Source organism: Stegodyphus dumicola, chromosome 10 (assembly GCF_044657685.1).
Source record: "Stegodyphus dumicola isolate Sdum_Otavi_A_Nest chromosome 10, ASM4465768v1".
Lineage (NCBI taxonomy): Eukaryota > Metazoa > Arthropoda > Arachnida > Araneae > Eresidae > Stegodyphus > Stegodyphus dumicola.
The window spans coordinates 187,027,286-187,043,813 of NC_140777.1; the positions used below are offsets into that span (position 1 = coordinate 187,027,286).

The 16,528-nt window shown below is 34.2% G+C and overlaps 1 protein-coding gene across 1 annotated transcript in view; it reads left to right on the plus strand.

Annotated features, from left to right (window-relative positions):
* Positions 1-1,245: 1,245 nt before the first annotated feature.
* Positions 1,246-16,528, plus strand: part of LOC146995245 (NEDD4-binding protein 2-like 1) — a 41,164-nt gene continuing 25,881 nt past the window's right edge. Inside the window, exon 1 of the mRNA XM_085826011.1 lies at positions 1,246-1,392. Coding sequence (XP_085682137.1) covers positions 1,352-1,392 — 41 coding nt within the window. The 5' untranslated portion in view covers positions 1,246-1,351. The remainder of the gene's footprint in view (positions 1,393-16,528) is intronic.

The window sequence follows — 16,528 nt, forward strand, 5'->3', positions numbered from 1 at the left end:
TCTGGGATTTTTTTTAAGTGAAAATAGATCGATGTGCACATGGGCAAAGCCAATGTGGTGCGCAATGCCGAGTTTGTGCAATTCTGGGATGTTTTTTTAAGTGAAAATAGATCGATGTGCAAATGGGCAAAGCCAATGTGGTGCGCAATGCCGAGTTTGAGCAATTCTCTGATTTTTCTTTAAGTGAAAATAGATAAATGAGCACATGGACACCGAGTTTGTGGAATTCTTTGATGTTTTTCGAGCGAATGATTGTTGTGTAAAAGGGAAAACGAGGTTGTGCGTGATGTCGAGGAGTAATGTAACTTTATTTATGTGCAATGTTTAACATATCGTTTGTGTATTTTAAATTTGTATTGTTGTTTTAATTGTGAATTATATTTAAGACATAATTTTTCATTTAAATTGTATTTTTAATTTTTTGTTTTTTGATATGTTTATAACGCTTTCCGACTTACGATATATATGGATAGTCCGACGATCGACTCAACAGTAGCAAAACTGTAAACTTTAACCCTTGAAGTAACGTTTACCTCATATTTTAATAGGTAGTGTTTGGTATCGTAATTGCAGTTGATAATATGAGTTCATTGATAATATGTGTGTGTGTGCGTATGTGAAGCACTGCTTAGTGTTCCAAGTTTGTAGTATTTATTTTATTATATTATTTTCTTTCATTCTGAGAGATTAGATATTTTTATTTATTAATGCGTAGAATTCTAGCATGCCTACACAGAATATGGCGTTATTTAGGAATTTTAGAAACTGATATGAAAGCTGTGTAATGATGTTAATATGCAATAAAAAATATTCTTTTTTTTATTAATGTAAAGTTTAAAATTTTTGAAATAATTAAAATTGTCTAATTATTGGTATGTAAAGAATTATGTCGTTAGATAGCAAGAAGGTAATTTGTAAAAATGATAAAATTGAAATGTTCCACAATATGAATTTAAATTTAAAAAAATAGTTTATTTGTATAAATAAGAAAAATTAATAAAAATAATAATAATAATTTAATAGAAATCTTTGAAAACATTGAAGCTCTACAACTATTAGGGACTGCGACGTTGTTTATCGTTTTAATAATTGGTAGAATTTGCTCACTGTATCATGGTAATTTTAAATATAAACAATTTATTATACTTATTATCAGTAACGCCTAAGCTTAAATGTTATAAATGTAAATTAAAAGTAAAGAATTTGATATTAATTTACAATAAAAAACAATTTATTATTGTTATTTTTAAGAGAAAATAGAAAGTACACCTAGTGTAAATGCGAGACTACACTGTCACGTCATAAGTTTAGTCCCACCCATTTAATGACGTCACGCAGTTCCTCCTACTGAATGATGAAGCCTGTTGTGCGTTTATACCAACAATTTTATAAGTATGTTGCTTACAAATGCTCTAAATATTTTCTTCTGAATTTTTCATGTTTTGTAAACCTTTTTCGGTAAAATCCTAGTGTACGGTACGCCCTTGGTGCGATTTGAAAATTGTCGCCAACACCAAAATGACTCATTTAGTGCTCTTCATAAACACCACATTTATTGATCATCATAACCACCTTTTGTATATTCGACATGTAAAATGCTCCGAATAGAAGTATTTTCGAGATGTAGTTAACGCATGTTTAAATTGCTAAATAATGTAGTTTTCAGTTTCTCTTAGCAAGAGATTGCTATGGACGCTATGCTCAATCAATACATGAGATAATTTAATAACTTAAATGTTAATTCCAGAATGGATTAAACATTTTAATTCACAGTGATAAAAGAAAACGTTATTAGACGTTATATCAAACTTCTGTTTTTTTTTTTTTTTTCCTTTGCTGCCAATCTGGAGAAACAAAATTTTGTAATAACAAAGATAATATTATTTTGGTAAAATCCTAGTATACGGTACGCCCTTGGTGTGATTTGAAAATTGTCGCCAACACCAAAATGACTCATTTAGTGCTCTTCATAAACACCACATTTATTGATCATCATAACCACCTTTTGCATATTCAACATGTAAAATGCTCCGAATAGAAGTATTTTCAAGATGTAGTTAACGTATGTTTAGATTGCTAAATAATGTAGTTTTCAGTTTCTCTTAGCGAGAGATTGCTATGGACGCTATGTTCAATCAATACATGAGATAATTTAATAACTTAAATGTTGGCTTAATCCTAGTATCCGGTGCACACGGGATTTGGCAACTTTATGATGAGCAATAAAAACGGGACATATACGATGAGTAGTAAACGGGTCATTCAAAGAATATATTATAGTTATACATAGTATATACTTAGTATATAGTGTATAGTATATACATAGACGTATTTTTGGTGTTGGCGATAATTTTCAAAATAGCGCCAAGGCTGCACCGTATACTAGGATTTTACCTAAATGTTAATTCCAGAATGGATTAAACATTTTAATTCACAGTGATAAAAGAAAACGTTATTAGACGTTATATCAAACTTCTGTTGCTTTTTTTTTTTTCCTTTGCTGCCAATCTGGAGAAACAAAATTTTGTAATAACAAAGATAATACAGTCAAAAGTCGTTAATCCGGACTCGTCGGGACTTCGGCGATTCCGGATTATCGATTTTTCCGGATTATAGATCATAAGTTTAAATCTCGTAAGATGGCATGCAGAAATTATAAAATTAAAAATATGAAACCGTAATTTATGACATAAAGAACAATTATGATCTAAAGGGTATCAAAATTTGCAAAAAGAAAAAGCTTAATATTTATTTGTTTACTTTATTAAACATTTCTTTCAATGTAAGTTGTTTAAGTTTTGCTTCGTTTCATGTGATAATACTTTCTCTTTAATTCTATTAAACAGACATAATTTCTTGTTCAGTTACAAAGTTCCGCCGTTCAAGTCCTATAATTGCTGTGTCAAGAATACCGACTAATTTGTCAATCGAAATTTTTTTGTTTTCAATAACGTCTGTCACTTTTCTTCGCTATCGGAAGCGAATTATAATGCCGAGGAACTTGTTTTAAATCATATCAAAGACGAAGCATATCGAGATGAAATACTACATTTGGTAAGGAATTATAAGCCAAATAAAATAAAAACATCTGCGCTGAAGATAAGGATAGTGCTGACAAATCAACTTCCAGATCATTACGCGCCCGCCACGGCGTTCCCCCCACTGAGCAGCGTGAAATTGATAAACAGATTTCGGATTTCAAAACATACTTTCGCTTTAGATCCTTTACATATTAACAAATATATATCGGAAATTCTATTTGATATAATCGAAAGTTTAAGCTTACTTTTATAAAATTGCTCTTACAGTCTGCAAATATAATAAGCCGGATCCAATTCGAAAATTAAGGAACAACGCAATCATCAACATTAACTGAAATAGATAATTAGATAATTTTAGCTTATACATAAAACGCGCACGCGAAAACGTATTTTGCACTTGCGCACACTCATATGCGCAGTCGTAAAAGGTCTTACGCGCACGAGTAAATGCCTATGCGCAAGTGTCAAAGCGGCGCATGCGCAGAAAGTTTTTAGTTTTGAGGTCCGAATTAACGACTTTTGACTGTACCAAGAATCTTCCGTGCATGCACAATTAAGAAGACAAGAACAAGCAAGGCAAAAATCTGTTTTGAGAACTGATGAAACAACTTCTCAAAGACAAGAAAGATTAGAGGCCCAAACTTCTCGTCCAGCTTCTGTGAGAGCAGCTGAGACACCTCTCCAAACACAACTCCGCTTGACAGAACAACTTGAACGCCAAGCTACTTTGAGAGCCGCTGAAATGCCCCTTCAAATGCAGATGTGCTTGGAAGAACAAGCTGAATGACAAGTTGCTTTGAGAGCTGCTGAAACGCCTCTTCAAACACAAATTTGTTTAGAAGAAAAAGCTGAAAGCCAAGCTGCTTTCAGAGCTGCTGAAACACCTATCCAAACGCATATCCGCTTGAAAGAACAAGCTGAATATCAAACGGCTTTGAGAGCTATTGAAGCGCCTCTTCAAACAGAGATTTGCTTGGAAGAACAGGCTTAACAACAGGCAGTTATTAGAGCGAGAGATACTCCAAAACAATTGCTGGTGAATAGAATCATTCATGCAGAAATGCAAACCAAACACCAGCGAAATTTCATGTGTAACAATTGGTCTGTATTTAATGATTCTGACTTCAATTGATTACCATAATCATCCATTAATTGTTATAGATTCGATTAAAAAATATCAGTTTTGCGATGCTTTAGAATGGAAAGATGAAACTGCAGGAATGTGCTGTTCCAATGGTAAAGGTTCGCTTTCTTTACTTGGTGAACCAGAAGAGCTGCTGAAAACTCTATATTTACATGATACAGATGAATCAAAGCATTTTTTAAGTAAAATCAGAAAGTAAAACTCTTGCTTCCAAATGACATCTTTTGGAGTAGACAAAGAGATAAGAATGCCCTAGTTTTCATCAACTTTTACCGTACAAGGCCAGATACATCATCGAATTGGTTCACTTTTTCCAACAGGTAATGAACCGCATAAATGTTTGCTAGTTTATTTCATGGATCAAGAAGAAAATGAAGTAAGCCATCATTGTCAGTATATTGATGGAGTTGAGAGAGATATAGTATTGAAAATTCAAAGACTGTTACATGACCATAATGTTTTGATAAATATCTTCAAAATTGCAATAGAAAACTTGCTTCAAGACGATTATAAAGTCATCATTCATGCTGATCGAACTCCATGTGGCAAACATGAAAAGCTCTATAATGCACTGACAATTAATGAAGTTGCTGTCTTGGTTACTGGCGACCCATGCTCTCCACGAGATATAGTATATTTACGAGCACATGATAATGCGCTGACACGCATAGCAGATACTCCTAAATTTTATGATGCTATGCAGTACCCATTAACTTTTAGTAAAGGGCAATTGCAATACCATTTTCATATTTCACAGATTAATCCAACTACAAAACACTCAGTTCCCAATAAAAAAGTTTCCTGCATGGATTTTTACGCCTATCACATGAAGCTTCGAGAGAATGATTTTAACCTCCTTCCACAGTCGAGACAGCTCTTTCATCAATTCTTAGTAGATATGTATATCAAAGTAGAGAACGAACACCTTTGTTACATTTCTTTAAACCAGACACAACTACGAGTTGAAAATTACATTTACCTACAAGATGTAATAGCACAGATGGTAATATTAGCCCCAATGACTTAGGCAAGATGCTTATTCTTCCCGCCACTTTTAAATTAAAAGTTATTTGCAACAACATGTGTGACTCTACTGCAGATCTCGGGCATTAAATCATTGAGAGTATTAACTTCTGGTCCTAAATATTTAAATTTGCGAACAGTTTCAAATTTGTAATTCCCAATTTCCAAATATGGGCTGCTGTTATTGCCACATGCCATGTATTTAATTTTATTTTGGTTGACTGCTAGATGCATTCTGCTGGCTGCAGCCTCGAGAGATGTAAAAGCCTCTCTAAGTGACTCGGGAGTGTATGCGACTATGTCAATATCATCAGCAAACGCAAAAATTTGAACAAACTTGTTAAAGATAGTCCACATGTATTAATGTTGGAGTCTTGTATGATTTTTTGGAGGGCAAGATTAAAAAGCAAGCAGGCCAGTGCATCACCCTGTCTGAGCCCATTTGAAACAACAGTAGGCTCAGAAAGATTATTTTGGATTTTAACTCTTAAGTTTTGTCTCAGTAAGAGTAATGGTGACCAAATTTATAAGTTTTTCAGGTATTGCAAATTCTCTCATAGCTTCAATTAAATATTTTCTGTTTACAGAATCGTAGTCAGTCTTAAAATCAACAAAAAGGTGTTGCGTTGCAATGCCATATTCATCAGTTTTTTCAAAAATTTGCCTAGTGTTAAAAGATTTGTTCTGCTGTAGATCTTCCTTTGCGGAAACCACATTGGCAATCACCTACAATATTTTCTGTATAAATTACTAGTCTACTAAAAAGTATATTGGAAAATAGTTTGTAGAAAACACAAAGGAGACTGATTCCCCTGTATTTGGTACATTCCAAAATGTCTCCTTTTTTGTGTATAGGATAGATGATACTCAGTTTCCAATCTTCGGGTAAAACTTCTTGGTTCCAAACTGATTTGATGAGGTGGTGTATTTCCTCAATGTTTTGACCTGCAGCACTTTTAATAAGTTCTGAAGTAAATGAGTCAGGGCGAGAGGCATTGTTATTTTTGAGCTTTTTAATTCCTTCTCCAACTTCTGCCAAAGATGGTGGCGGGATACTATCAGTGTTTACAGAGATAGTTGGATAGTTTGAAGACCCATCCCATGTTTCATCATTCATCAAGTTACTAAAGTGCTCATTCCACCTGTGGAGTACCTCTTTTCTATCATTTAGGACGATGACGTTTTTGTCTCTACAGGCAGTAGTTCTAGGCTTAAAATCTTTGTGGCCAAGATTAATTTCATGATAGAAAGCACAGCTTTCATTGGACCCCGTCTGATGTTCAACATCCTTAAATAGGCTGTCGTGAAAATGTCTTTTCGTAAGCCATTGGACCTTCTCCTGTTTTCTTGATCTCTTATATTCCTCAACAGAGAGTCTCGAATGCCACTTTTGGACCATATTTTTATAAGCAGCTCTTTTTGCTTGTGTTACCAGGAAGCATTCATTATCAAACTGTAAAAAAGGTTAGCTTTAAATATGTTCTTGGCCCATAAGATGGCACCACTGTTTTTTATATTTTTCTATAACTGTGCACTCCAATAAAACTTCACTTGTGTTCCAAACTCCCAACAGGTATGTTGTGTATTATTTATTCTCATGCAAGCAAATACCCACTCTCTGCTACATTGAGTTTCTAATAGGTTATGGGCCCAGTCCAGATTAAGAAATGAGGATAAATAATCTAGTGACTAGTTAAGTTAGTTTGTTTATTTAATTCTGTTTGTAAATTTTTAGAATTACTTTAACCAGAATTGACCACATGGTTATGTTAGGGTTAGCCAAAGCACATGGTTGCAAAAGCTTAGTACAAATATTTTTGACTGTTAATTATTTGGGCAAATGTTTCTTTGAGAATAAAATTAATTCAATAGAAAATTTATTTGAATTTATCTCAAATTATAATTTTTTTTGTCTCTTGTTGATTAAAGTTAAAAAAGGAAAAATGCCAGGGGGAGAAGGTTCGGAAGGGAAAATTACATGGATTGGAAATTTTCCATGAAAATGCGTCTTATTAAATTAGATTTATGGGCTTATGTAGAGGGTACAAAAGAAGATCCAGTAAAGGATACCAAAGCTCTGTCATATATAGTTGAAGGGGTAAGTGAAATTATTTTCAATGATATAAGGGATTTAACAAGTGGAAAGGAAGCTTGGAAAGTATTAGCTGAAACATATGAGGATAAGGGAATCACAAGAAAGGTTTCAATAATTAAAACATTAGTGAATACCCGTTATACTGATTGTAAGGATATGTCTGACTATTTACATAGGGCCATTTCATCTTATCAGCAGTTAAAATCTACTGGTGTTAAACCTGATGAAGAATTAATTGCAGGAATAATTTTAGCTAATTTACCTGATAGGTTTGAACCTCTTATAATGGCTTTGAAAAATTGCGGTGAGGCAATAACAGCTGACAATGTTAAAAATTGCTTGTTAGCCGAAGATTCAAAACCCCTAGTCAATGAAAGTAAGGAATACGCATTTGTTTCATGTGATAATACTTTCTCTTTAATTCTATTAAACAGACATAATTTCTTGTTCAGTTACAAAGTTCCGCTGTTCAAGTCCTATAATTGCTGTGTCGAGAATACCGATTAATTTGTCAATCGAAATTTTTTCGTTTTCAATAACCTCTGTTACTTTCTTCGCTATCGGAAGCGAATTATAATGACGAGGCATTTGATTTAAATCGTATCAAAGACGAGATGAAATACTACATTGAGTAAGCAATTATAAGCCAAATAAAATAAAAACATCTGCTCTTAATAAGATAAGGATAGTGCTGACAGATCAACTTCCAATTCAATGCGCGCCGCTGCGGCGTTAAAGATAAACAAAGTTTAGATAAACAAACGTTAAAGTTTAGATAAACTTTATCCATTTTTTGCAGCAATTCCACTTTTTGTTTAATGGACTCTGAAAGATACTTTCGCTTTGTATATCCTTTACATATTAGTAAATATATATCGGAAATTCTATTTGACATAATCGAAAGTTCAAGCTTACTTTTATAAAATTGCTCTAACAGTCTGCAAAAAATAATAATCCGGATCCAATTCGAAGATTAAGGAACAACGCAATCTGCAACATTAACTGAAATAGATAATTAGATAATTTTAGCTTAGCTTATCCCGTCCGTTATACATTAAACGCGCATTCGTAAACGTATTTTGCGCACGCGCACACGCAAATTAGCAGCGGTAAAGGTCTTACGCACATGCGTCAACGCGACGCATGCGCAGAAAGTTTGTAGCTTTGAGGTCCGGATTATAGATCATTCCGGATTATGGGTGTCCGAATTAACGACTTTTGACTGTATTTGGAATGGTTAGTACTTTTACAAGTGAAAGATGTTTTGTGTATGATGGTAAACATTTAGTTGCTACTGGAACAGGTATGGGAGATAATTTGTATTCTTTTGATTTATGTAATGAGTGGGCTTTAATTACTGATAAAAATATTTCAAATGAATTATTACACAAAAGAGTGGCCATTTAAGTGAAGGAGGAATGACCAGATTAAAAGATATGGTCGAAGGTTTTACATTTAACGGAAAATTGTTAAATTGTGTGTCATGCATTAAAGGCAAAATGCACAGACAACCATTTCCCAAGGGAAAAGCTAAGCGTGCAAAAGAATTATTAGGCATAGTACACAGTGACCTGTGTGGGCCTATGAATGTTACATCAATTCGTGGTTCTCGCTACTTTATTAGTTTTATTGATGATTTGTCGCGAATGACTTTTGTTTATTTTTTGAAAAATAAATCTGAAGTTTTTGAAAAATTCAAAATATTTCAAGCATTTGTTGAAAGGCAAACTGGCAAATCACTCAAAATCTTACACTCAGATAATGGTACTGAGTATGTAAACAATGAGATGGATAACTATTTAGCATCAAATGGAATTCAGCATCAAAAATCTATTCCATTTACACCAGAGCAAATGGGTGTAGCTGAACGTAGTAACAGAACTCTTGTAGAGTGAGCACAATCAATGTTGGTGGATGCTCACCTTGATCAAAATTATTGGACTGAAGCAGTGCAAACTGCAAATCACTGTAAAAATATATCTCCAACTATTGCAGTTGCAGGTATGACCCCTTATGAAAAATGGTATGGGGATAAGCCAAATTTAGAATACTTGAGAGTATTTGGATGTCGTGCATTTGCTCACATTCCAAAACAAAAACGTAAAAAGGGGGATATAAAAGCAAAGGAATTAATGCTTGTTGGGTACTGTCAGGATAGAAAAGGCTATCGATTAATAGATCCCAAAACTTATGAAATAATAAATGCACGAGATGTACAATTTTTGGAAAATGAAATGTACTACAAAAAGGCAAGTAATATGCCAAAATTCTATGATGAATCCTCATTCAGTGGGAGCATGATTACGACATTTTCAGATACTGAGAATGCAATAGCTGATGATCAGAACGGTGAATTGGAAGGGATGGTTAATGATAATACTCAGTCTGATCATGAATTAGTTAATGCTGGTATTAAATCTAATCACGATGAACATAATACTGCTCAAAATGATAGCCATGATAACAGTAGTGTAGTTGATGAGCTACCTATGTTGACTAGAAACAGAAAACTTAGATTCCCTAAGAGTTATCAGGACTTTGACACATATGGGATGCCAGAAATGCCAATGCCAAATTTAGATCGTATGTGCTTTGTTAAAGCTTTGGCAGCAGCAACAAATGGTGTGTATTCTGAACCGAAAACCATTGATGAAGCATTAAGGGGCAATGATGCAAACCATTGGAAGGATTCTATATGGGAGACTATATTAGGCCATATTAAAAATAAAACATGGGAAATAACAGATAAACCTTATGATAAGAACATTGTAGATTGTAAATGGGTTTTCAAAATTAAATGTAATTCAGTAGGCAAGATTGAAAGATATAAAACACATTTAGTTGCTAAGGGCTATTTTCAGATTGAGGCAATAGATTATACTGAAACATTTGCACCAGTTGTCCGATACGAAACGTTAAGAGTTTTATTAGCTTATGCAGCTATATATGATTGGGAAATTGACCAAATGGATGCTGTAATGGCTTTTGTACAGGGAACTCTAAATGAAGACATTTATATGAAAATTCCAGACGGTTTCAGTGAATTTTACAAGCAAAACTTAAAGGAAAAGGTCCTAAAATTAAACAAAGCATTAGATGGTTTAAAGCAGAGTGGTAGACTATGGTACCAACTGTTAGAAAAGGGTTTAATAGAAATGGGACTGAGGCAAAGTTCTTTTGATAGTTGTGTCTATATTAAAATAAATGAAAATAAAGATCTTGTTATTGTTACTATTTATGTTGATGACTTACTCATTTTTAGTAATAACATAGAACTTAAAAATTGGGTAAAACAACAACTTAAAGAAAAATTTGAAATGAAAGACTTGGGACCAGCAAATTATTGCTTAGGAATTAAAATTGAATGAGATAGAACTAAAGGGTCCATTAGCCTTAGTCAAACTCAGTATGTAGAGAGTATGCTTTGCAAATATAATATGCATGAATCTCATGGTGTAAAAACACCATTAGACCAAAATCAAGTGTTATCTAAACTGCAGATACCAACTAGTGAGGAACAAAAGCTACCTGTTCCTTATCAGGCTGCCATTGGGAGTCTTCTTTATGCAGCTCAGGCAACACGGCCAGATATAACTTATGCTGTGAATTCCCTTAGCCAGTTTTCCAATAATCCGGCAAAGGTTCACTGGCATGCTGTCAAGTGCATCATGCGGTATCTTCGAGCCACTACAGATGCTACATTGTCTTTTTCAAAGGACTGTAGTACTGATGTCCTTGGTTACAGCGACTCAAACTATGGAGGTGATGCTGGGGATCGACGATCAACCACTGGATATGTTTTCCTCATCGGAGGTGGTGCAGTGTCATGGTGTAGTAAGCGTCAACCAACCATTGCAACTAGTACAACAGAAGCCGAATATATGGCTCTTTCTGCAACTACTAAAGAAGCCATATGGCTCAACAAAATTGTTAAAGAACTTGGGATTATTACTGCAAAGCCAGTATTATTATACTGCGATAACAACAGTGCTATTAATCTCAGCAAAAATAGTGTGTGTCATGGTAGATCAAAGCATATTGATATACAACATCATTTCGTGCGAGAAGCTGTGAAACTTCAGCACATTGACATACAATATAAGACTACTAATGATATGATTGCAGACTTTTTGACAAAAAATGTAAACAGTGCAAAATATGAAATGTGTGCAAAAATCATCGGTTTAAAATGAAGACCAATGTAATTTAATGTTTTATTATATGTATGTGTGCTGATGTAATTTCTCATTGTATTTAATTAGGATGATATTTAAACCTAAAGTGGGAGTGTAAAAAAGGTTAGCTTTAAATATGTTCTTGGCCCATAAGATGGCACCACTGTTTTTTATATTCTTCTATAACTGTGCACTACAATAAAACTTCACTTGTGTTCCAAACTCCCAACAGGTATGTTGTGTATTATTTATTCTCATGCATGCAAGTAACCACTGTCTGCTATATTGAGTTTCTAATACAAACCAGTCTCTTGGTTTGGGTTTTTCCATATATCCCAGTGTGTTGTCAGCTGAGCGTATGATCGAGTCTTTAAGCAAACTCCACTTATTTTCCATGGTTTCCAGTTCGGCCATGTTTTTAGATCTTAGTTCTCCCCTGAGTGAGAACTGGAAACTTCGTTCAACTGCCTCATTTTTCAGCTTTTCACAATCAAACTTTTTTTGCCTCTCTCCCTGTATCTTTTGGGTGAAATTTTAGCAATGAGTTTAGCAATAACTGAAACGTGGTCGGAATCACATGTGGCACCTCGATAAGTTCTAACATCCTGGATATCTGAAGAATGTCTAGAATCAATGAGTACATGATCAATTTGATTCCAGGTTTCTCCGTCAGATGAGCACCAAGTCATCATATGTATTCTCTTGTGGCTGATCACAATACTTGAAATTATCATGTTGTGTTCAACAGCAAAAAGTACTAGTCGTTTCCATTGTCATTAGTACTATCATGTAAGCCATACTTTCTAATTATTGGTCTAAATTCATCCTCTTTACCCAATTTAGCATTCATATCTCCCATAACAATTTAATGTCATGCTTGGAACAAGATCCGTATAACATAGAATGTTCCTCATAAAAAATTTTTTTAACATTTCCTTTAGCCGAATTTAGGAACAAAATCATTAAGTGTTCTAAATTTTTATTCAATAAGAAACCACTACCAAAACATGTTTTTTCACATCACAGCTATAGTAAACCGTGTAGTTTCTTTCTCAATGGACCTTCCCCAAGCCTTCGCATTTCCTGAATGGCAAGTAGATCCATGTTATATTTGTCAAATTCTTCTATAAGAAATTGCAGATCCTTACTGTAGTACATTGTTTGGACATTCCAGGTTCTAAAACAAAACGTCCTTAGGCCATTCCCAAGTCGTTTTCCAGTAGAAGCAGTCCGGCTAAGTCTATCTTTGGATTTTTTAACAGTAAGATTTTTTTAGGGGGTTGTTGGCCCCATGCCCTATCTCCAACCTAGAGGACCAGTCCTCTGATATAATCCCCAGGGGCAGGGTGCCCGGCTATACCCCCAGATGCTGAGTACCCATTTTAGTCGCCTTTTATGACATGCATGAGCTACATTGGGACTATTCTTTCACACACAGTCACCACATGGGTGGCGTGTGTCGTTTTTAATGAGAATAATTTTCAAGGAAGAATTTTATCTCCTAAAACCACACTGACCGCTTTTTTCCAGCTTTGCCAGACAGATACGTTTGCGAAAAGATTATTGCATTCCAAAGTTAGCCATTATGCAAAAAGATTATTGCATTCCGAAGTTACCTAATATTTTACATGGAGCAACTCAAAAAGTAATGGCAACGTTGCATTCGAAGTACGGCTGTTGAAAATTGGCATCGGACGCTCTTGGTCGTGTCTACATCGTCCATGTAATGAATTTTGACTGTTTTTGTCTGCCCATTTTATTGCATCATGTTCGAGGTCCAACTAGCTTTAAAGAGCTTAAATTGTTAATAGTCTGGAATGTCGATCTTATAGAGAAGCATGTGAAGCTCAGGGTCTGTTATAGAATGATAACCATTGGAACGAAACTATAGAAGAAGGTATGCAATTTCAATCACCAGATAAAATCAGGGAACTTTATGCAACCCTTACATCATCTTGCAGCCTTTCTAATCCTCAAACTTTATGGGATAAGTATAAGAAGGATATGGTGAAAGATATTTTGGTGGCAACTGCAGCGAGTGCATGCACATAATGACTTTTATTGAGTACGTCTATAACGAAGCATTGATCATAATTGTAAACAAGGTTTTGACAATGGTGGGGAAGAAGCTTCAAGATTTTGGAATGCTTAGCCCATGACAATCAGACGAAAATTACTTTAATGATGAAATTGCTCAAGAATTAGACTACAATTTCATTGCATTGCAGCAGCAAGTAACAGAATTGGTCCCTCAGTTACTTCCAGAACAAAATAACGTGTTCCATCAGGTGTTACGTAAAATAGAATCCGGGAATGGTGTACTTTTCTTTTCCAATGCTCTTGGAACCAGGAAAACGTTTCTGGAGGAACCAGGAAAACATTTGTGCTAAATTTATCATTAACATCTGTCAGAAAAGACCAGAAAATAGTGATTGCTGTGACTTCTTCTGGTATAGCTGCTACACTATTGAACGGCCGCCAAACTGCACATTCCATTTTAAATTTGCCGTTGAACCTTGCACAGGAAGATTCACCCATCTGCAGTTTCAGTAAAAATAACACTCGAAAGTAGGATACTACGAAAATGTAAGCTTTTAGTGTTGGATGAAAGTACAATGTCTCGCAAAAAGGCTGTAGAAGTATTAAACCAAAGTCTTCAGGATTTGCGAGACAGTACAGATATTATGGGAGGAATAGTAGTTTTATTGGCTGGTAATTTCCGACAAACTCTGCCAGTAATCCAGAGAGGTACACCTACAGATGAAATCAAAGTCTGTCTCAAATCATCAAGCTTATGAGCGAAAGTTGAAAAATTCAATCTTAAAACAAATATGAGAGTGCATCTTCATAATGATGTAAATTCAGGGAATTACGCAGAGACACTATTGAAAATTGGCGATGAATGTTTGGACACAGCTGCTGAAGGTTGTATTTTACATTCAGAGGAATTTTGTAATTTGGTAGAAAAGGATGTGGAGCTTATTGCTAAAATTTACCCTCATTTGCAACAAAATTTCAATAGTGATCACTGGTTATGTGCAAGAGCAATTCTAGCACCGACAAATGAAATTGTAAACAAAATCAACATTGATATTTTGAAAGAGGTGCAGGGAGAATTAAAGGAGTATTTGTCAATAGATATAACCATGGATATAGAACAAAGCACTTCATATCCTGCTGAGTTTTTAAATTCACTAGAGGTATTAGGTGTACCCTCACATAAACTCCAATGACATACATTCCGATGACCTCATTTTCACGTGACTCATCCATACCTTTTGTAAACAAACAATGCAGATGACCTCAGAGATCACGTGACTTATGTGCAGCTTGTAACTTCTTGTTTAGTTTGTTAAACTTGATAACTTCTATACTTTCAAAGTAGACTCAACATATGAGTATATCTCAAGACATTCCGCTAGCACAGTAACATGTGCATCACAACAACAGAACCGCATAGCATGAACGCCATTACAGTTAAAGTTATTTACAGTTACAGTTATAGTTATTTTAAATATACATCACATCCCTTCCTCCAGTTTATAAACAATAATAAAAATAGTGAATAATATCAATGCAAGTATGTTCACAATATGACATACAATAAAAAAAGTTACATAAAAATGATATATATGCAATATGTTACATTATTTTATTCCATGACTAAGTCTCTATCTTGAAGGTTGTCTAATCAACCGTCCACTTCTTGTTATTATATTATTGGATAGATTATTTTGTTGATTTCCTATATTAATAGGCACAGAAACATTCTCAGGGCTTCCATTTGAATTTTCCTTTTTATCTAATAATATATCATCATAATCATTATTAACTTTGTAAGGTGATTTTGAAAATTTTATATGGTGTCTGTTTCTTCGTAAGATTTCCCCATTTGAATTTCTTACAATATAGGATCTAGGGGCTTTATGTTTTGAAATTATTTCACCTTTATCCCATTGCCCAGTTCTAAATTTGAACAAGGTTATGCTATCTCCAGGTTTTAACTCAGGCAGTTTCTGTGCGGTTCTATCATAATAATATTTTTGCCTAGCTTGAAGTGCACGAAATTTAGAATAAGGTTTGTTTATTTTAGTATTTAACAATTCATTAGTACTGATAGGTAATTTTTTTTTTAATCTTCTATTAAGTAACAGTTGTGCAGGAGACAAATTTATTCCACTAATTGGGGTATTTCATTATTCCATTAAGCCTACACTTATGTCTTGCACTTTCCTCATGATATTTTTCACTATTCCTACAGCTTTTTCAGCCAACCCATTACTTTGAGGATATCTGGGGCTACTAAATTTAAGTTCGAAATCCCAATCTTCAGCAAATTTCTTAAATAAGTAGCTATTACAGGGATTATTGTCGCAAACGACTTCATTTGCAATACCATACCTGGCAAAGATGCATTTTAACTTTATCATAATTTCATTTGCTGTCTTATCTTTTATGTTAGAAACCTCAATCCATTTAGAGTAATAATCGATAACTACTAAGTAATTTTGATTACCAAATTGCAAGATATCAAGGGCAATTTTTTCGAATGGTTTAGTTGGAATTTCATGTTGCATTAGAGGTTCTTTTGATTTCTATTTCTGAATTTTTCACATATTTCACATTTGGAAACAAGCTGCTCAATGTCATTTGTCATACCTTGCCAGTAAAAAATTTCTTGGGCTCCACTTTTACATTTCTCATTTCCAAAATGCACTTCATGAAATGCAACATATCTTTTCTCAAACCATAAGGTACAACTAATTTTTCATTAATAAATAACAAGCCGTCATTAATATATAGATCATTTTAACTTTAAAGTATGCTTTTACACAACTATCTACTTTTTTGTAACATTTAGGCCAACCCTCTTTAATATATTTCATAACTATTTGCAAATCTGGATCTGATTCAATTTCTTTCCTAAATTGCACCACTCTTCTTTCACTCATAGGCAAATATTTTGAAATAATGTGAACAACATTTAACATTTCAGGATCATCACTAATAGTTTCATTCACAGGATATGCTCGTGACAAAGTGTCAGCAA